We start from the raw sequence: 22,681 nt of genomic DNA, 5'->3' as shown, positions 1-22,681 counted from the left end.
GATTCGACCTCGACTCTCGAACTGAAACCTGACTCCAACATCCGACATGAAACATCACCCTGACACCTAACTCGGGACCCAATCCTGGCACCCTGAAATCTATCTTCGATATCTGACTTGATCCGATACTCAAATTGAGATTTGACCCCGATCCGACCTGGGATCCAGGAGTTGGATCTTGAATCATCTTGAATTTAGAAAAAAAAAGTTAATGATGGAAGGTTGTATTTCATTGAATTGTTGATTGAACATTGCCTTTATTAAAAGACTCTATAATAAATAAAATTATTATTTACTATTTTTCTCAATAGAGAAAATTGTCATTTACTATTTTCTTTAAATAATTGTTACTTAATTATTATGCAAATATGTAGGACTTTGAAATTAATTAAAGTTATAACTATTAAATATTTACTCATTAAGGATATAGAAGTCGTTCAATATTTAATGGATATTTTGGTCGACCAATATTATTAAACGTGTAGAAATTACTTACTCATAGTTAACTTGAAATAGATTTAATGTTAAGCTCCTAGTATTAATAGGATAATATGTATCCTACAATAAACTTAGTCCTAATAGAAATATATTTTGTTTAATTTTAGTACAAAATTATATTCATACCATTGATAATTTTTTAGATGGAAGAAATTTTAACTTAAAATGGCAAATAAATAAATTAACTTTTAATGAATATTTTGGTCAATCAATATTTATATTCGTGCTTTTATAATAATATAAAGGGAAAAACACAAATTCTTCCTTAAAGTTGTACCGAAAAGTTAGTTACACACTTAAACTATCATAGCGACCTATTACACACCTAAATTACCTAAAAGTGAAAAACGCATAACACTACTCTCATAGTATGTGGTGTATTACACTCGCTGCCACATGATGCCACATCATCGCCACATTAGAAATTATAATTTTTTATAATTTTTTTCTTTTTTTTATTAATTAACTTTTCTTTTATTAATTCCTAATTAATTATTAACCACCCATCCGACTCTCCCCCCCTCCCCACAAACCCCAATCATCTTCTCCATCAAAATGGGGAGAAGAATTCTTCTTCTTCTTAATGGGTTTTGAAAGAAAAAAATCAAGATTCAAAATGGAGAGTAAATAGAGGTGGGTGTAAAGAAGAAGATGGTAGGTGGGTGTGAAGAAGAAAAGACGTGGGAGTGACTGATTTTGTTTTTTAAATTTTTTTAATGTAATGGGTTTTGAAAAAATAATCAATATTCAAAATGGAGTGAATAAGGTGGGTGTGAAGAAGAAGATGGTAGGTGCGTGTGAAGAAGAAAGAATGTGGGGGTGAGGTGATTTTGTTCTTTTAATTTTTCTTTAACTGGCTTGTATCTGACTGACGCGCTGCTTCTTTTTTTTGACCACGTGTAATGGATAGTCATAATTTAAGTGTGTAATTAAATTTTTGATAAATTTTACGAGAGAATCTATGTTTTTTTCCCAATATAAATATAGATATACGAGTATTATTTAGTAAATCTAAAAAGTAAGAAAGAAGGAGCGTAAGTTCCGGATGGATAGATTAAAAAAAAAAAGGAAAGTTGATGGTGTGTCAAGCAGTCGTGGTCGAAAGGGAGCCCTCACCGACCCACCCCGCCTTGTATGCCCCAAATGTCAATTCATTTTCCCTTTTCCACTTTTTCAAAATAACAACCCGGCTTCCTTTTTCCTCAATTCCATATATCTATCTATCTCCCTTCCTTCTCTTTGATTTTAGGATTCAGAATTGCCGTTAAATCTGATTCCATTTCAATATTCCAAAATCATTGCTTGTTATCCATTTAAACCCTGAAAAGTAAATTTTGATTGTTCTTGTAAGATTTTTTTTTTTTTGATGGATCGTTTCAGGGATGATGAAATTCATAAACCAAAGGTATCTATGATGCTCAATAGATCGATGACGGTTCATAACGCCGCAAACCCTATTGAATTCCCTGAAAAAACTGTATATTTCTACCCTTCTCCTCCTCCTATTGAACGACATGGCTCAGTCAAGAAGCTCCACACCTCTTCTTTAGGATCTTCTTTCAAGGGTACCGTCAAGAAACTATGTTCTCTTTTCGAATCTCGTAAACCATCCAATTTACAACCTCAAAGCCCCACAAAGCCTGCAAAATCATTCAATTCCGATTCTAGGGTTCCCTCATTTTCTGATTTCGGCTGTACGCTGTCTGGAACGGAGGACTCTGTCGTTGTATACTTTACCAGTCTTCGTGGGATTAGGAGAACCTTTGAGGATTGCTACACTGCAAGAATGATTCTTAAAAGTTTTCGGGTCAAAATTGACGAAAGAGATATTTCAATGGACAGTGCATACAAAAAGGAACTGCAGAATGTTTTGGGTCAGAAGAATGTAACTTTGCCACAAGTTTTCATTAAAGGGAAGTACATTGGAGGAGCTGAAATCATCAAGCAATTGAATGAAGTGGGCGAGTTGTCAAAGTTGCTAAGAGGACTTCCTCTTAGGCCGCCTGGATATACTTGTGAAGGATGCGGGGACATGCGGTTCTTACCTTGCTCCAATTGTGATGGCAGCAGAAAATATTTTGATGAGGACGAAGGACAGCTCAGGAGATGTCCACAATGCAACGAGAATGGCTTGGTTCGTTGCCCTCTTTGTTGTTCTTGATTTGCATAGTATTAAGTTAAACTATTACAGCCTGCTGCCAATACTTTTCGGTTTGTGCAGGTAGTATTTGAGGTTGAATAGCTTTTGCATATCTAAGGCAAAAGTAATGGTTGTTTAGTTTTTTAATTGACATATAAATGCTTGCTATGTATATATTGCTTGGAAAACTTCATTTCGTGGGATGAAGGATGGCTTTTTCATCCCCGTATAGTCATGTAAATTTGCCATCAAATAGATGGTGTGGTTTTTGATTGACAACCTAGTTGCTTTCTTTAGCAGCAGTTGTGAAAATGAAATAAAGTTCCTTGTTGCAAAGGGAAGTCATAGTTTGCATTATGGATAGTAAAAATTTTCTATACTATGCTTCTATCAGGAAACCAATGTCGGTCTGATCACCAACTTATGATGATGTATAGAACACATTTATGTGCTTTAACGCACCATGTAATCATTTATTCTTTTTGGATGTCACATATGTCTTATTCAATTCTAGGGGCGTAATATTTGGTTGGTTGCCTGTGCTTGTTTCATCAAAATCTTCATGTTATTTTGTAACCTTACTGCATTTCAATATCATTGGATAATAATTGAATCAAGAGGAAGGGAGGGACAATAGTAGTTTACTTCTTATGTGATTCACTGTTAGTGTGTGCAATTTTCAGACATAAGATGCATCTCTACATTGGTAACAAATGATCTTAGGGGAACAGATAGCGGGTGTCTTGATGTATAGATATGTCGAGAATTTAGGTATTTTTCATTAGGTGCGAGGTTAATAGTTTTAGACATCTTGTTTCAAAGCTTCTTGCTAGTTTGTATATTTGAACTTGCATTCAAAATTGTTTCTGGATAATATTGGCTAGTCTCTCTTCAAAAGGAAGTGACAGTAATACGAACTTGTCGAGTTGATAAGAGATGAATCCTAGTGGGATTTGATACCGGCTTTCTGGTGATTTTACCGTTAAAAGGATTTTAAAAGAATGTAATATTAGTTTTAGAAAGGAATAAAGGGGGTTCTTCCGGTGACAGTTTAGGATCGAGGCATGAAGGGTTCCAATGGGTGAAGCATGGAATACGGGTCTAAGTTGGTCTGGAAGATTATTATGTTTTCTGATATCCAGTTCGGAATTTAAAACCCAAAATGATTGTATTTAATTGTCAGTATGGATGTAGTAACCAATTTGTATCAAAATATGTCTCGTGATAACTCGACCTGAAGCGTCAATATCCGCTCAAAAGGTTTAATTCAACACAATAAACGGTTTACTTGCATTGAGTTTGCCTGAAATGAAGCCCAAAGAGGTTTGTATTTAGAAAGTTATTCAGAATTCATTTGAGAAAAAGATACAATGGTGATAAGCCTTCCAAAGTAAAAGCTGTTGGTAATTGCAAATGACAGAAGGGAGAACATTCGTTGGGTATTAACAGTGATGGAAAAAAGCATATAGCTCATTTTGCTTAGACTAGAAACTGTGTAGCAGTGTGGTTAACTCTGTTCAGATAAGTACAATGTATCTGTTGTTCGTTTTCCTCCTCAAATGAACAAGCTTTGAGAAATGCAAGACTGGTAATAGTGACCTTTGAACCCTAATTATGCCAATGATTATGGTCATATAGTACATGCATGTCATCACACCCAAGGATGTGGTGCAGCGATCAATGAATAACACAGGGGATGAGAGTTCAAGTCTTAGTAGAGACGAAGCCACTAGGTAATTTTTTTCATTCGCCTTAATCTTGGTTAGTAGAGTTGCACATGATAGCAGTTATGGTGGAATTGTTGAGGTGCACAAGAGGTTGCTCAGGCACCATCGTTATCCCCAATAAAAATATACAATTTTTTTCTGATAACTCTGGTGTTCGGGTCAGCTTGTGCACACCTTGACTAATTCCACGGTATACCCATTAGGTACAATGTAACTCTGTCCATCAAGGCTTGAACAAATGGGGAGAATCACCTAGTGTTTTGTCTCTGCTGGGATTTGAGTCTGAGACCTCATGGTGCTCAACCCACTTCATTGACCACTAGGCCACACCTAATCAAAATCTACGTGGATGCCATCTAGGCTTGGTGATGTAACGTTGGACATTTGGCATGGAGCACATTTTGGCTCAACACCTTTGTTAGGATGCAAGTAGATTTATCATCCTTGGAATGACTTGTTGACCTTACATAACACCTCGTCCGTTGTTTGTCAAAGATGATTATCTTCCAGTTTCCTCTGTTGAAAGATCTTGATTTAATTTTTTCTCTTTCCTCTGTAGCCTGGAACTTTGTGATCCGCTTTGCTGCTCAATTGAATTGTCTTGTTATTTCCACTCGGCAGTGGCAACTTAAAACTAATTTTACTAAAGTCGCCCATACACTCCATATCTTTAAGGTTATGAGTAGTGACAATTCTATTAAGGACTTCCTTGTCCAACAACAACAACTACTACCCCTAGTCTCAAATAAGTTAAGGACTTCCTTATAAATAAACAACAATATTCTATTAAAGACTAAAATTTCGTTCAACCTATATTTAAGTTGTATTCAAAATGGATTATACATTTAGGATGTGTAAAATTGGATTACGCAAAGATAATTGTGATTCATCTGACCCAGCCTTTTCCTTATATCCTGTTGACATTTCTCCTCATGTGAAGCTGAGACACATCAGAGCCCAACTCTGTGTAAACCGAATGAGATGAGACGTCACCCGCTTAAGAATTATTCACTTAGGAAAAAGATGTTTATTCCCCACATATTAACTCCACTCGATGAGGCAGCATCTTTCCTCTATTTTGCTTTGAGCTTAACTTTTGTCCCTTCTACAATTCTCTCACTTGTCAACATGTCTCCTGAGTCCTGAGCTACATTGATCCATGCATATGCCTTTTGTAAGTAGTTGGACCTTCTTAGTTGAGTGACAATGAGATTAACGCTGTCCTTTGTCTTTCTTCAGCTAGTCCTAAGTTGAGTTTTCCAAGTCCAGACAAAGCTTTTTGAAATTGACTTAGCTATTTAAAATCTTGCTATTTTGGATTGATTTATGTTGTCTAATTGTGGTGATATAAGTTTGAATTGTATGCTTAGTTGGTGAAAGGTGGGAAATGGAAGCATCTTTATCTGATGTATTAGTATTGAAGTATAAAGTAATAGCTGGAATTCTTTTCAAGTAGTCAGACGACATTTGCTTGCTTTTGCTTCATTCGCTCTCAACTTTTTATTCAAATAAAGTTCAAGCATGTTCCTTTGTTTGTTGTTTGCTTATGTTTGTATAAGAGGCAATGAACACCCAAATATTGATTGAGATGGTTAGAGTCTGGATGATAAGAATGATATAGAAAAGTTCTGTGGCAATAAGCTGTAGAATTCTGATTAAAACATAGGCTGCAGATTTGGGGAAAGCAAAAGGGTGAATATTTGTCCCCAAGTAATTGCTATGTTTTTTTTTTCATATGGTATCTATCTACTCTAAAGTGTATTTACTGAAGAATAGTGGGCAGGATACATTTTTCTTAGTAAAATGTCTGATTTTATGTACTTCATGTTATTTCTTTGGCTTTTTAACATTTGGGATAGGTATTATGCCTAAATTAAATATTCCTGAAGTCTTAATCTTTTTCATTCTTATGTCACATGTGAATCAGTTATTTTTGACTGTTGGAATCCATCTTGTTAACAGCAGGCTTTCATATCCAACTTAAACAGGTCTTAAAAGCTCAACCTAAGAAGAAAGCAGGAACGTGTTCCTCCTTTTACTGACCATTTAGATTAGTAGGTCGGTTGTGAAGCTAACCTTTGAGTTGAATGGTTTTTATTAGAGGAATTTGGTGCTAATTAGTTTAAACGAGGCCTATATCAGTTGAATTATAGCCTCTGTTTTATTAACATAAAACTGTGAAGTCTTGTGATTTTTTCTAAAAGCCAAAATATTTTCGAGGGCCAGTGGGCACGGTTCGAAACTCAGTGGATAAGGTTCTTCTCTCTATCCTTTTTCCCTCAAAACATCAGGTTTTCTGCAATAGCATTCGAACTCACATCACTTGTTGCGTTCCTACAAAACATCAGGTTTTCTGCAATAGCATTCGAACTCACATCACTTGTTGCGTTCCTACTACTAGTTCAAAGCCCTGGGAGCTTATGAAGTCTTTTCATCTTAAAATGTCTTTTCTAAGCCAACTTTAAGGGAGGTTGATGAAGCCACAGAATATTGGCTGAACCAGGAATTTGTAAAAACCGGTGCAAAAAGCCATTTGGAAATATTTTTTGCCAACCTGAGTCCGTCATCAAGAACCTTAATGGAACAGATTGCCGTACTTGCTGTTTTTGTGCTTTTTCTTTCTACCTTAGTTTTATCTACTCTTTTACTTGTTAATGGAACAGATTGATAAGCCTTGTGTCATACTTGGTTGTTAATGGAACAGATTGATAAGCCTTGTTTCATACTTGGTTTTCATATCATTTACATAGAAATCTTTTATTGACTTCTCTATTATTTTCCATCAGATTTTCTTTGCCCCTTAGCAATCTAATTGCTCTATTCAATAGCCCAGTTAAGATTATTGTAGAAATACAGAACGGTTTGCGTAGGAGTTGAATTCTAAAAAGAAGAAGAATATGCTGTAAAATCAAGCTTAGAATAACAATGTAAAGAAGAAGAGAAACAATACAGACAAGAGATGAGATAACTTTCTTCTTCCTTTCAAGTGGGTTTATTCTTCCTTTGGAATAACAATGTAAAGAAGAAGAGAAACAATACAGACAAGAGATGAGATAACTTTCTTCTTCCTTTCAAGTGGGTTTATTCTTCCTTTCAAGTGTGTTTACAATATGACTTTACATCCTCAATTTATAGGATTCCATAAAGTAGACAAAAAGAATGTCATAAACATGACATTAAGGTGGGAGATAATGGAGGAGGTGGGAGGCATCGTATTAAGAATAGAGATCACGGAGGAGGTGAAACATAATGGTGAATAGTAGTGGGGAGATGGAGAGACTACATTTAGCGGACTTCCATATAAAATAAAATATTCATAACACTCCCCCATGAATGTTCATAGATTTATATGTCTCGTGAAAATTTTATTAGGAAAAATCTAGTAAGAAAATTCTAGTGTTTATACATGTCTTGAAATACACATTATTTGTTACTTCATTAAAAACTTTGTCAGGAAAATTCAATGGGACAAAATCTAAACAAAGAAAAAAAAGTGTAGCACGCATTTTACTTCCCTTGATAACATAATTTAATCTTGTAAATAATGCATTCTAATCTTGTATACCAGCTTCTCAAAATATTGAGATCAGCAATATCTTAGTGGAATATTCCACCAAATTTGAGAAAAATAGTCCTTTGCTGAAATGTCTTTGATATATTCTTTTTTCAATTAAGATACACAAGTGATACACGAGCACTAGGCATAATGGAAGCTTTAGTGCACTGAACTGTCCTTTTATACACAAGCAACATCGTCTTCATATAATATTGTAATTTCTTCTAAAAAAAAGAATACATTTCTCATGTATTTAGTTACTTGCTTTATAAGTTGCTAGTATTTTGGTTAGACTTGAATAAATATCAATAATTGATTGCCTTTTAGAATTTAATAATATGGCAATACCCTCACTTGCAAATAGAGTGGTAGAAGAAAGAACTTTATATAATGCTTGCATTTGTATAACTAATAAAACCTTGACAATATTGCCTAGAAATAATAAATTCATACCACTTTGATTTCACTCAGATCTCCATATAAAACTGAAAGTATCTCTTGCCATTTCATGAGATCGAAATTGTTCTCTCTTTATATTAAGCGATCTCACAACTATTAGGGTATTCAATGGAATCACTTTAAAACATTTAAAAAATTTCAGGGATTTTAATACAAACTTCATTGTCTATTTAAAATTCTAAACATGACAACAATTTCATTATACACATTCAAGTTTTTCATATATTGTCAGATCAAAAGAACCTCATTGCATCCACCACAAGTGAACACACCTTCAAACAATAACGCCAAGACTTTTGCGAAAAACAATTCTGCCCAAGGCATAAGTATATTTGATATCTTATAGTTTTACTTTTCGCACAATAACCCATTTATATCCACTTATTATGAAGTGGATTGTCCACTTAATCTTATTTTATATACGTGGGGCCCACTGAAAGTGGGCAACCCACTAATTTTCTTCTTTCTTTAGCCATCTATATGTGTATAAATATCCTTAGCATCGAAAGGATGAAAAACACAGATATAGAAGAAGAAAACATACTGCTCTCTGTTTTTTCTTTTCTCCCTCTTTTATATTTGCCAAGTTACTTTATATTACAACACGTTATCAGCACGAGGCTCCGGCTATTTGTTTTTGAAGGTAACAAAAGGTGGTAAGAATTTTATTTAATTTTCTTTTCATAAAATGACAAACATTTCAAAATTTGAATTTGTTGCTTTGGATATCTCTGGAAAAGATTACTCCTCATGGGCACTAGATGCCGAAATTCATCTTGAATCGATGGGTCAGGCAGACACCATCAAAGATAATAACACGGCATCTAGTCAAGACCGTGCAAAAGCTATGATTTTCCTCCGCCACCATCTTGACGAGAGTCTTAAATTACAATATCTTACATTAAAAGATCCCTTGAAATTGTGGAAAAATTTAAAAGAAAGGTATGACCACCTGAAGTTGGTCATGCTTCCACAAGCACGTTATGACTGGTTAAATCTGAGACTGATGGACTTTAAAAATATAACTGAATATAATTCTGCTTTATTTAGAATTATAGCTCAGTTAACTTTATGCGAAGATGAAATCACGGAACAAGATAAACTTAAAAAAACATACTCCACATTTCCACCCGCGAATATGCTCCTGCAAATTAAAAACTCAAGTCAAGTCTTCGTCTACTCTCTCAAACCCTAATTCTGAAAATCTCAAGAAGGGCATTTTAGTCACAAAAACGAAATGGAGTGGGACCCACCTCCGGACCTCGAAGAATTTCGTTCGAAAGATGGAATCATAGATTCCGTCGATACGAACACAACGAAAGTTACCTCACCCTCAGATTCCATCTATAGCTTCTCAAATTTGCAAAAGACTGAAGTGATCACTGTTCATTGTTCGAGTGAGGAGCTGCTGCAAGCTGAAAAAATCATATCCTTGAAAAATCGTGGATTGCTAAAGATTATAAACAATATTGGAGATGATTCTTCATCCCATATGCCAACCACAGTACAAAATTCACAAAAAAATTTAGTCCCAATTGAGAAAAATGCAGAGGCGCATCAGCTCAGCATCGTCGCCAATGCGCCACCACTGCGCCTTCAATTTCCAGCCACCTCCGGCGATATTCTAGCCCTCGCACCACCTGGGCTTTGTTCGCAAGGATAAGGCGCCCTGCTAGGAACAAAAATCTCTAGCGAAATCAACTCCGGCGAACAAATTATTGTCGGCGCCGGAGCTCCGGCAAGCCATAACGCACAAGATGAATGCCAAAATGTTCCTCAAGCTGTTATCAATCTCCCCAGCCATGTGCGCCATCTCGAATCACTGCCACACTATTCAAATTTATCCTTGAGCTCTGACAACAATGGATTCGCCGGAGCTCCGGCGAGCCAATCCATCCAAGACCAATACCAAAAGGTGCGTAACAGTGTGGATAAGGTTTCTAACTATAACACATGTCTCAAATCTCTACAAACAAGTTCAAATTCAAAAAGTCGTCAAGACGACTTTGGTGGTGCCGGAGCTCCGGTGAACCAATTGGCAAGAGACTAATTCCAAAAGACTCATCAAGGTGTTATGAAGCTTCCAAGCTATATAGAGTGCCTCGAATCACCATCAACAAGCTCAAATTCAAAAAGTCGTCAAGACTTGCATCTCCCTGAAGAACACTGTCACAGTGTTGTTCGATCTGAAGCTGTGGCTGTTGTATTGGATCATGTTCAAAATGACCAACAAGGAAATAGAATGCTAATTTTGGAAGGCATTGAAGAAAATGGTCATGCCCCAAAAGAAATTTCGAAGGGGAACTTCACTGATAAGCAATGGAACAGTGCTCCTACTGTGGCTCATCCAGGTAAGTCTTCTAACTATTTCAACCAATATCTAGTAAAAAGTGCTGATCATAGTAACAATGTTGTTCAAATGCATAGTGACACTGTCGAACCTCATGAACTTAGCTTACTTGATAATAATGTACAAAAAGGAAATTTAGCTAATGCTGCTACTGTTAAGCCTACTAATTTGCATCTAGCTGTGACCAAGAATAATGAGGAAATTCAGAATTCTACTCACAATGTTGATGCTGATCTTGTTGCTAAGCACAAGGAGCAGGGGAACATAATACTTGGTAATGTTGAAAAAAACAAACAACCTGACCAGTTGAACAGGAGGCTCAATGTGAAATCTCAACCTGTCCATAGACCTTATGTTCCTAATAGCAATCCTATGAAAGTGTCAAATAATTTTGATGTTATTAAATCTACTAACAAACCTGCTGCTCTGAATACTGGAAGCAACCTTGGTTCCAGAAACTCAAACCAACTTAGAGATCCAAGTTTTAATACTCCTACTCCTAATAATCATGTGGTGCTTCCCAATACTAATTTACCTGCCAAACAAACCAAGCACCCCAATACTAATACTCCAACCCCTCCTAATCCTGTCATCCACCAAACTCTGGCTACTAAGTTGAGAGCCCAAGAAGCTATGAAAACAGACACTATTGATATTACACCTCCCAAAATTACCACAAAGCAAGGCTATCCAGCTGTAGTATTTACAGAAGAAGATTTCCTGGTGAAATTGGCTAGTGATTGTAAGTATACTCTAATAGGAAAATTCACAAATACTATGCCTAAGATGGAAACCATTAGAAAGGAATTCATCTTGCAAACAGAGCTCAGAGGAGGAGTGAAACTTACCCATTTTAACTCAAGGCATCTGTACATAGACTTGGACAATGAGTATGATCACTCTACTGTTTGGTCCAAAGGAAGAATGTACATAAATGGCCAATTTATGAGACTCCAGCTGTGGACCCCCACCTTCAAGCCTGAAGAAGAAACATCTCTAGTTCCTATATGGGCTATATTACCTGAATTACCTTGGCACTGTTATCGTCTTGCAGTGGTAACCCCATTACTATCCCCAATTGGAAAGGTGTTGTTCTTGGATTTGGCAACCTACAAGAAAACAAGAGGTAGTGTTGCAAAAGTCAAAGTACAAATTGACCTTACAAAACAAAGACCACAACATGTATGGATGGGGTATGGTGAGGATGAAAATGGAGCAGGAAGGTGGCAGTCTATCCAATATGAGGGGGTGCCAGATTACTGTCAACACTGCAAACATCAAGGTCACACCATTCATGTTTGTACTGTGAAAAGAAGGGATGAAGATAATAAGAAAAAGCAAGTTCAAGAAGAAGAAGCAAGAAACAAAGATAAGTCCAGCAATGAAAAGAATAAGGAACAACAGAACAAGGAGCTAAAACACCAAGAAGACAAACAAAATAAGGAACAACAAAATACTAGCAAAGCTGAAGCTGAAAAAAGAGACCAAGAACATGCAGGTTGGCAAATTCAAAGGAGGAAAGGCAAAAAAGATGGACAACACAACCAACAACAACCACAACAACATAAAACACAAGTATCCATGACAAAAGGGGAAAGTTCAGTACCACCCCAGCATATTATCAGCAGCAGCAAAGAAGGAAAATCTCAACAGCAGGCAGGTATGCTTAATAACTCTAACTTTAATACTTGTAATATCCAAGCTTGTAATGTAGACTCTGGAGTCCAGAGCCTACTCCCCACTCCCCATACAATATTGGATCCCAGCCCCCATAATCCCATACAACAGGTATTACATGTTAATGAAGATAGCAGACCTGCAGACAAACAAAAAGAGCAAAATTTTACTGCCAGGTGTGCACCAAATACTGGTTTGAATAATGTGGAAAGCAACAAAGCCAATGGAAAAATCCCAGGTATTGACTTAATGCTCCCACACCCCCATGGCTCCCCCAATTACTTTAATATCTTAAATAGTATTAATGTTGTGGCTGAAGAAGTCTGTGGAGGTCAGGTTGGAGGAATACAGGAGCAAATCACTAATCTGCAGGAAGGGGAAACCAAGGAGAGGGAAAGTCTATTGGTTGACCATAGGAAAGACCCTAGAGCCCCTGCCACCACTATTCCAGCAGAGATAAGGTCCAACATGCCATTGCAATAAGATGATATTCAACAGCTTTCAGAGGACAGTGATAAGGGAGGTGTTGAATCTACAAAAATTAGTGAACAAAATACAGGTGCAGTGATTCAGCTACTGAACAATAAATATACTCTTTCTTTGAGTAAAAAGAAGAGGGAGGCACTGAAGAAAAAGATAGGAAAAAAGGTAAAAAATCTCTGTCTGAAAAGACACAACACAGAGTGAACTATGTGTTGGTTGATGAACAAGCAGGGATTCATGCTACACCTCTTCAAATTCAATCCAGCTCTATTGAATTGTGTGTGCTTAATAAGAGAGCCATATCAGATGACTTGGAGGATGAATATAGACCTATTCAATCTGAAGATGAAGAGGACCTAGATCAAAGGGAACAAACTCATGATGAGGATGAGGAAACTAATGCCTCTCCCATTAGAGCACTGGATGATATCACAGATTCTACAACTCAGGATGAAGTGTTGCAAGTCACTGAGAAGCAGGGTTTATCACCCAGGGGTCAGCAAGCAAAGAAGAAGAAGAAAAAACAGAAACAAGACATCTCCACCAGTTCAGATAATGCTACTTGTAAGAGTGGCATCAACACAAGGTCCAAATCCCTGAAACTTTGATGATGAATACAATATGCTGGAATGCAAGGAGTATTGATACTCAAGGTGCCTTGGATAGACTCCAAAAACTCAAGGATTATCACAAATTAACTATGTTGGCAATCCTGGAACCATTTGCTAATCAATCACATCTCAACCACTACAGAATTCAACTGGGAATGGACAGTGCCATTCATAATCCCAATAACAAGATTTGGTTATTTTGGACTAAGGATGTGGACTGCTCTATTGTAGATCAAGATGAACAACAGTGTACTTGTGAAATCAAACATGTGGCTAATCCTAATTCTCATATTATTACATTTGTTTATGCCAAGTGTAAGGATTACCTGAGAAGAACTCTTTGGGATAAAATGCTGCAGTATGCTGACACAGACAAGCCATGGTGCATTATTGGAGACTTTAATGTGATCACTGATGTTGATGAAAAACTAGAAGGACAACCATACAACATGAACAAAAGCTTAGAGTTCATAAGTGTAATTGAGGCATGTGGTCTCACTGATCTGGGATTCCATGGGCAGAAATTTACATGGTGCAACAACAGGGACATGGAAGTTAGAATTTGGAAGAGACTGGACAGGGCCATGGTGAATGATAGGTGGTTAGAGATGATGCCAATGACTACTGTGGCTCATCTTGCTTCAACAGGTTCAGATCACTCCCCCCTATTACTTGAATGTAAGGAGACTCACAGTAATCCTATCAAATACTTCAAGTTCCTCAACTGTTGGGTGGATAATGAGACTTTCCAGTACACTGTTAGAGTCTATTGGGAAAGACCAGTAGAGGGTAATCCAATGAGAATATTCCACTTGAAACTTAAGAGGGTGGCTAACACCCTTAGTAGCTGGTCAAGGCAACAGTATGGGGACATATATGAAGCTGTCAAAGAGTTTGAAGAGAAGGTAAAGCAAGCTGAAGTTGATCTCATCCAAGACAAGTCTGAGGATAACAAGATCAAGCTGAATCTTGTGAATGCTCAATACATTAAATACTTGAAGACTGAACAATCCATCCTTAAACAAAAAACTAAGCTTCAGTGGTTTAAGGAGGGAGATGCCAATTCTAAGTACTTTCATGCTATTATTAGAGGAAGGAGAAGAAGATTATTCATCCATCAGATTACTGATGAACAGGATAATACTAATCAAGGTGATCAGAATATAGCTACTGCTGCATGTGACTACTTTGAAAAGATCTTTACTGGTAAGGATGATGCTATCAATGAAGATATCCTCAGATGTATCCCCAAATCCATCACAGATAATCAAAACCAAGCTCTTAATGCTATGCCAACTAAAGAGGAGTTGAAAGAAGCTGTATTTTCCCTCAGTGATGTATCTGCTGCAGGTCCAGATGGTTTTAATGGCAAGTTCTTCCAAACTTGCTGGGATATCATCAGTGAAGACTTATTCAATTTGGTGAAATATTTTTTTTGTGGGCATTCTATTCCCAATTTCATTTCACATGTTTGTTTGGTCCTACTCCCAAAAGTAGATCATCCTAATAAGTTATCAGATTTCAGGCCTATATCACTAAGTAACTTCACCAATAAAGTTATTTCAAAGATCCTATGTCTCAGACTTGCTCCTATTCTTCCTCAACTGATCTCTGAAAATCAGTCAGGTTTTGTTAAGGGAAGAAGTATATCTGAAAACATTATGTTGGCACAGGAAATCACTCATAGCATTAAAAAACCAAAGCTTGGAGATAATGTTGTGATCAAATTAGACATGGCCAAAGCCTATGACAGGGTGTCCTGGGCATTTATATGTCTAGTCATGAGAAGGTTTGGATTTGGAGAAGGATTTATTGACATGGTTTGGAGACTTATGGCTAATAACTGGTATTCAGTTATTGTTAATGGAGGTAGGCATGGTTTCTTCCACTCTACAAGAGGCCTCAAACAGGGAGATCCACTATCCCCAGCCCTATTTATTTTAGGTACTGAGGTACTATCAAGAATGCTCAATAATCTTCATCAACACTATTTGTACAAAGGTTTCCACATGGAGAAGAAAGGTCCATTGATTAATCATTTAAGCTTTGCTGATGATATAATCATTTTCACTTCAACATGTAGTTACTCTCTCAAGCTGATCATGAAGACACTGGAAGTGTATGAGCAGACTTCAGGCCAGCTTATTAACACACAAAAGAGTCAGTGCATGATCCCTCTGAATGCTGATCCTGAGATCACTGAAAGGGTCACTTCTACCACTGGTTTCAAAACAACTCATGGCCCTATTACTTACTTGGGTTGCCCCTTATATATTGGAGGTCAAAGGATCATATACTTTACTAGTATGGTGTCCAAAGTAACATCCAGAATTAGAGGATGGCATACCAAAATTCTCAGTTATGGGGGGAGAGCTGCTCTTGTGAAGTATGTGTTGCAGTCCCTCCCAATTCATCTCTTATCTGCTGTGATTCCAACTTCCACTACACTCAAACAAATAAAGTCCCTAATAGCAGACTTCTTTTGGGGATGGGACAAAGAAAAAAGAAAATACCATTGGGCATTATGGGAGACCCTCAGCTACCCAACAGATGAAGGAGGTGTTGGCATAAAAAATCTGAAAGATGTCTGCCTAACAATGCAATATAAACAATGGTGGATTTTCAGGTCTAAGAAGACTCTATGGGGGAGTTTTCTGAGGGCCAAGTATTGCCAAAGGGCAAATCCAGTAATTAAGAAATGGGACACTGGTCAATCAATTATGTGGAAACACATGATGACAAACAAAGCTGAGATTGAGCCTCATATACAGTGGCACCTTAACTCAGGCTCTTGCAGTTTTTGGTGGGATGATTGGCTAGGAATTGGCCCCCTAGCTTATCACAAAGACTGTCTACCTAGACTTAACAATACCACTGTCTCCAAGTTCCTGAAGAATGGAGAATGGGATGAAGAGAAGGTGAGGCAACATGCACCACAACATCTGATACAGAAGATTCTTAGTTTTTCCTTCAAGTATCAACCTAACATCCCAGATACAGCCTACTGGAAGCTGACCTCAGATGGAAACTTCACTTGTGCTTCAGCTTGGAACAAGATCAGGCCAAAAAGGAATAAAACCATGACTGACACTTATGTATGGCATAAGAATATACCTTTTAAGATATCCTTTCTAGTTTAGAGAACTCTCAGAAGCAAGTTGCCCACTAATGAAAGTATTGAGAAATTTGGTCATGCACCTGTTCAGTGCTCTTGTTGCTACAGGTCAGGATGGGATAATATAGATCATATATTCATCTCAGGACACATGGCTAGACATATATGGAATTATTTCTCTGATTGTTGGGGTATACATCACAGCAGCAGCCCCATGAGGAGCACTCTGATGAAATGGTGGTTGGTTAAACCAAATAATGAAGTCCATAAACTATTAATGCAAGCTACCCCCATATTCATCTGTTGGAATCTATGGAAGAACAGATGTGCTAGCAAATATGGAGGAAAAAAGTCAAGCAGTACTAGAGTGAAGTTCTCAGTTATCAAAGAACTTTACATGCTGATCTTCACAGCTTTCCCTTACCTTAGCTGGCCAAGTGACTGGAAGGAGCTAATAATTATGGTGGAAAGCTGCAGTCAGGAGCTGAAAATCTCCCAAGTTAGTTGGCACAAACCAACTTACAATGTGGTTAAATTTAACACTGATGGAAGTGCTTTGAATAATCCTGGGAAAATTGGAGCTGGGGGCATCCTAAGAGACCACAAAGGAAACCTCCTTTATGCATTTGCTGCACCTCTTGGAGTTGGTTCTAACAACCAAGCTGAGGTACAGGCTGCACTTCTGGGCATCACTTGGTGCATTCAACATGGCTACAGTAGGGTCCTATTGGAGGTTGACTCTGAATTACTTGTGAAATGGCTAAAACAAGAGATTACACCACCCTGGAATATCAGGAATTACATCACAGACCTGCAGGAGCTGATCATAATGCTGGATTTCTTTCAATGCAAGCACATATATAGGGAAGCTAACTTTGTTGTAGATACACTTTCCAAGCATAGCCACAGTGTAGACAGCATGGTTCAATTCTACAGTGCTCAACAGCTTCCTAAGGAAACAAAAGGATACTACATCCTAAACAAATTGGGGATGCCAAATTTTAGGAGGACAAAACTGAAGAGGATCAAACAACCTCCTTGAATTGTATACCATTAATAGTAGTGCAGAACTCCCTATGTATAAATTTATAGTTAGGAGTTTTGTAAAGGAGAGAGTCTCCCTTGTTTATTGCCTTCCTAGAGCAATCAACCTACCCCTAGAGGTAAGGATTAGAGTAGATAGTTTCTTTTTTCTTTTCATGCTTGATTGTGTAGGTACCAGCAGATTTGGAAAAAGGGAACAAACAACTGCAAGCCAGGTGAGGTTTGCTTCTTGGCACAGCAGCTGCAAAATGAACCAATGGATAACTTGGAGATGGCCTTGGAGCTGCAAGAATGCTGTAGAGATGCAACACAGGAATCAGCAAAGGGAATTTTCCTTTTGTTTATTTATCTGGTGCAGGTATCATGAAGCTTTGAGCCTGGTATTGGAGTTTCAGCAGCTGAGATTGGAATTCTTGGACCAACAACCTACCATAGACCTGCAGCATCTCAGCAACATCACTTGCATATGCTACTCTACAGCAGCAATAGGATCCTGCATAGGGAATCCTTTGTACTGCAAATTCAGCTTGCCTCTTACCTTCCTCAACAACAACACCCTCCAGCAACAGATCCACCAACTTGCAACACTCAGGGAACACCTACAAGTCATTAGTATTAGTTACTATAACTTGCAGAATTGTTTGTATGTGTGTTTTTCTATTTCTGTTGGTGGGTGCAGGTACCTTAAGGAGCTGATCCTGATCACAACTAAGGGTCCCCTCTTGGAAGTAACTTGCAACAACATGCATCTTAACCTCCTTTACTATGGAAGTAATTTGGAGCTACAAAAGAACCTGCAGCAGCCTGTGCATCTATCTTCCTTGTTGGTCTTCTTGTCATTTGTCTCTACAGGTTCAAGTTACCTCAACAAAAGAGAAGCAACAACCTGGCATGCTAGGACTTCACCAAATAGTCAGCCTCTCATTCAGGCCAACACCCTCCCTGCAACATCTATACCTAAGCTTCAGCAGGGTAAGATGTGCAGGGTGAGTTACAGCATGTGGACATGCACCATGGCCTCAAAACTTTGCAGGATTGCAGCACATACTATTTTGACAAGGCCCAAGAAGTTTCAGCCCAAACGGATAATTTGAGATGTTAGGCGAGCGACCTTGAAAAAATCAGCTGCCTTAAGCATAAAGAGAAAGCATTTTGCTGTTTGGAACTTCTAACTTGGGCAAAAAGCTTTCAAATTTTTCAGGTGTAAAGAAAAGGCTATAAGTGCAGACCTCATGAAGTTTCAACTCAAACGGATAATTGGAGACGTTAGTCGAATGACTTGGAAAAAGATAATAGCCTCCAAAGCTCTTACTGAGGTCCCCTCCTTTTTGTTAGTTTGTGCAAGCTCTGTTTTGTTTGGTTTTGGTTGTTGTATTATTTCAGGTGACTGGAGTGATGTATCAACATTCTTTAACAACCAATACATAGAGAAAAGCATAAATACAACTTCCAACCACCCTGCAACAACTAAGCTTCAGCAGGGCAGCATGTGCAGGGTGAGATGCAACATGTGGACCTGTCCAAATGGCTCCAAGATTTGCAAGGTTTCAGAAAATAATATATTGACAAGGCCGAAGAAGTTTCAGCCCAAACGGACAATTAGAGGCGTTAGGCGAGCGACATTGAAAAATTCAGCTGCCTTAAGCCTAAAGAAAGGGCCTTTTTCCCGACTTGGGCAAAAAATCTCCAAATCTTGCAGAACTAAAGAAAAGGCTGTTTGGGTATATCTCAAGAAGTTTCAACGCAATCGGATAATTGGAGACGTTAGTCGAGCGTCGTTGAAAATTCTGACAAACTCCAAAGCACTCTTGGAGGACCTTTTTTTTTTGCTAGCTGGTGCAAATTCTTTTTTGCTTTTGGTTGTTTGTTGTATTGTTGCAGGTTGTTGGATTGATTCATCAACATGCAATGACAACAACTACATAGAAGACATCACAGATACAACCATCAAATCAAATAGAATCTCCAAGACCATTGCACAAGGACCATCCTGCTGTCTGTTTGGCTATTTCATACCTAGGATTAGAGTAGACTTTTTCTTTTTCTTTCCTTTCCTTCTTCTTTTTGACTGTGCAGGAACTTGTACACATGCAACATATCAATCCACAGTTGGAGGGCCAGCTATGTGTGCTGCATATTACAGCAGTGGCATGATGGAGCACTTCACCATTTGGAGCTTGTAGCTTGTGGAATTCCTCCATGCAACCAGAACTATCAAGGGGCTGGTGCTGGAGGGTCAGCAACTGAGTTTGGAATTCCAACAACATGCAGCATACAAGGAGAAACTACAGCACATTTTTTGCTGTGCAGAACTCTTTGCAGGTGAAGGGATCACAAAGTGCATGGTTGCACTTGTAGGTGCAGCCAAAAGCTACCCTGCTACAACACCTGCAGCAGCCCTCCTGAATTGTGTGCAGGCTCACAAGATCCAACCAATATCCAAGGCACCATATTTTAATCCTCCTGGCAGCAGCAGCACCCTCTTTGGAAATCCATCCTTTTGGACATGGCCTTTTTCCCTTTATGCAGACCCTCTTTGGAATTGCTATAAGGGTTGCAATATCCTGGGGCTTCTATGGAGCAGCACACTCAGCTTTCCATCCACATTCTCTAACATCAACACACCCCAGCAGCAACTCCACCAAATTGCAGCAAACAAGGACCATGGTTACAGCAGCATGCAGATTTCTTGGGTTGTATGGTTTGTTGGTTTTGTTTGTCTGTGCAGGTACTCCAAGAAGCTGAACCATTTCAAAATAAAGACCAACAAGCAGCCTAATTACAATGGCAGCAACAAGAAGCTGCACACAAACCTGCACCAGCCTTTTCACCTCCCACAATTGCTTGCCCTTTTGTTAGTTGCTAATGCAGCACATCAGCAGCAGTATGCAGCATATGCAGCACTCAATGAGCATCTACAAGTCACTAGTACATGGTACAGCAGCATCCAGATTTGTATTTTTCTGGTTTTGTTTGCCTGTGCAGGTATCCCAAGGACTTGACCACCATCCAAAAGAGGAATCTACTACTGAACCTAACCTGCAACAACAAGTGATACTGATACAAAGGCACACTTCACCTGGATTTACTTGGTACAACAAGACTAAAAAGAGCAAAGATGAAAAGAATTTCCCATCCCATGCGAGATAGAAGTTTCGTATACTTGTTCTTCTTCAATGTAGCTATGTCTGGTATGTAGCATAGTTGGAATAGGACTAGTGTAGGTTACTTTCCTTTTTTCTCATGGAAGGGGAGAGTCTCCCTCATTTATGCTTTTATAGTTGAATTGTACCGGGAGGAGTCCTCTCACAGGTTTACTGCTTTCTAGTTATAGTTAGTCTCTTTTTTGTATCGGGGATGAGTTAGCCGACTTATGAACCACCATAGGATCGGAGGTAAGGTTTATGTCCCCCTCCTTGTATTTTATTTTGATTATTTATGTTAAGGCTTGGGGGTGTTGCTTAACCCCTGACTGTGCACGAGAGGTGGGAGCCTCGTGTAGGGTCTGTTCCCATAAAAAAGAAAAAAAAAAGAATATGCTCCTGCAGCAGCAATATCGCGAAAAAGGCTTTACAAAATATTCTGAATTATTATCTCACTTACTTATTGCTGAACGCCATAATGAATTATTAATGAAAAATCATGATAGTCGTCCCATTGGTTCTTTGCCACTCCCTGAAGTGAATCAGGTAAATTCTAACCAATGAGAAAGAGGCCATGGCCCCAGTCGTGGTCGTGGTCGTAGTGAAAGAAGAAATTTTAATCATGATGCTCGGCTGACACCGAGAAATAACCAGCAATATAAAAGGCATGGTAAAAAGCCAGAAGCTTTACCGAAGAATAATTCAAAAACAATATGTCATAGATGTGGAGGTATGGGGCACTGGTCACAAATTTATCGGTCGTCAAAATGTCTGGTTCAGCTATATCAGGCATCGTTAAAGAGGGCAGAAATAATCCAGAGACAAATTTTATCTCTGAGGACAATATTGAGCCCATGCATCTGGATGTAGCTAATTTCTTTAATTTTCCAGAAGTAAATATGAATGTTGATAAGCCCGATAATATTTAAACAATTCTCTTTGTTGTTGTATGTATTAAATATTATGTTAGTATTTTTCTAGATCCATGTAATAAAATAAAATTTTGTATAATAAATTATGTATTAATTATAATATTTACTTTCTTTCTTTGTGAAGAAAATATGGAAATGCCTCAAATCTTGTTTGGATCAATGATCAATCAAGAAGATATTTGTGTAATTGATAGTGGAACAACTCATGCTATTTTTAAAGACGAGAAATATTTTTCCAACTTGCTTAGAAGAAAAGCTAATGTTACTACGATATCTGGCAATTCCAAAGTAATTGAAGGCTCCGGAAGAGCTACTATAATTCTGCCTAAGGGGACAAAAATTGTTATAGAAGATGCCCTATTCTCTTCTAAATCCCCAAGAAACTTGTTAAGTTTTAAAGATATCCGCAGAAATGGATATCATGTTGAGACACTAACTGAAATAAATACTGAATATCTTGGTATAACCAAGAGTATCTCAGGCCAGAAATATATTTTGGAAAAATTACCAACTTTGTCATCTGGCCTATATTATGCAAAAATTAGTGTAATTAAAGCACATATGATCGTAAACCAGAAGTTTACTGATCCAAATATATTTGTGTTCTGGCATGATCGAATAGGTCATCCTGGATCAATAATGATGAGACGAATTCTTAAAAATTCAACTGGACATCCGTTAAAAAACCAAAAGATTCTTACAAATGATAAATTTTCATGTGTTGCTTGTTATCAAGGCAAATTAATTGCCAGACCATCGACCCTGAATGTTGGCATCGAATCTCCTGCCTTTTTAGAGCGTATACATGGAGATATATGTGGACCTATTCATCCACCTAGTGGATTATTTAGATATTTTATGGTCCTAATAGATGCATCATCTAGATGGTCTCATGTGTGCTTATTATCATCTCGCAACCTGGCATTTGTAAAGTTGTTAGCACAAA

At 37.9% G+C, this 22,681-nt stretch overlaps 1 protein-coding gene across 1 annotated transcript; it reads left to right on the top strand.

Annotated features, from left to right (window-relative positions):
- Positions 1 to 1,629: 1,629 nt before the first annotated feature.
- LOC129896625 (uncharacterized protein At5g39865-like) lies at positions 1,630 to 2,995 on the top strand. The gene has a single exon (XM_055972560.1). It carries the CDS (start codon positions 1,865 to 1,867, stop codon positions 2,657 to 2,659), a length of 795 nt encoding a protein of 264 aa, XP_055828535.1. The 5' UTR covers positions 1,630 to 1,864; the 3' UTR covers positions 2,660 to 2,995.
- The last annotated feature ends 19,686 nt before the right edge of the window (positions 2,996 to 22,681 follow it).

This window comes from Solanum dulcamara, chromosome 7 (assembly GCF_947179165.1).
Source record: "Solanum dulcamara chromosome 7, daSolDulc1.2, whole genome shotgun sequence".
Taxonomy (NCBI): Eukaryota; Viridiplantae; Streptophyta; class Magnoliopsida; order Solanales; family Solanaceae; genus Solanum; species Solanum dulcamara.
Note: the sequence above shows the minus strand (reverse complement) of the source record. Positions and strands in the feature narration are given on the sequence as shown.

What these genes read in the sequence shown, in the direction of transcription:
- LOC129896625 (XM_055972560.1), top strand. Translation starts at nt 1,865, where the DNA reads ATGGATCGTTTCAGGGATGATGAAATTCATAAACCAAAGGTATCTATG.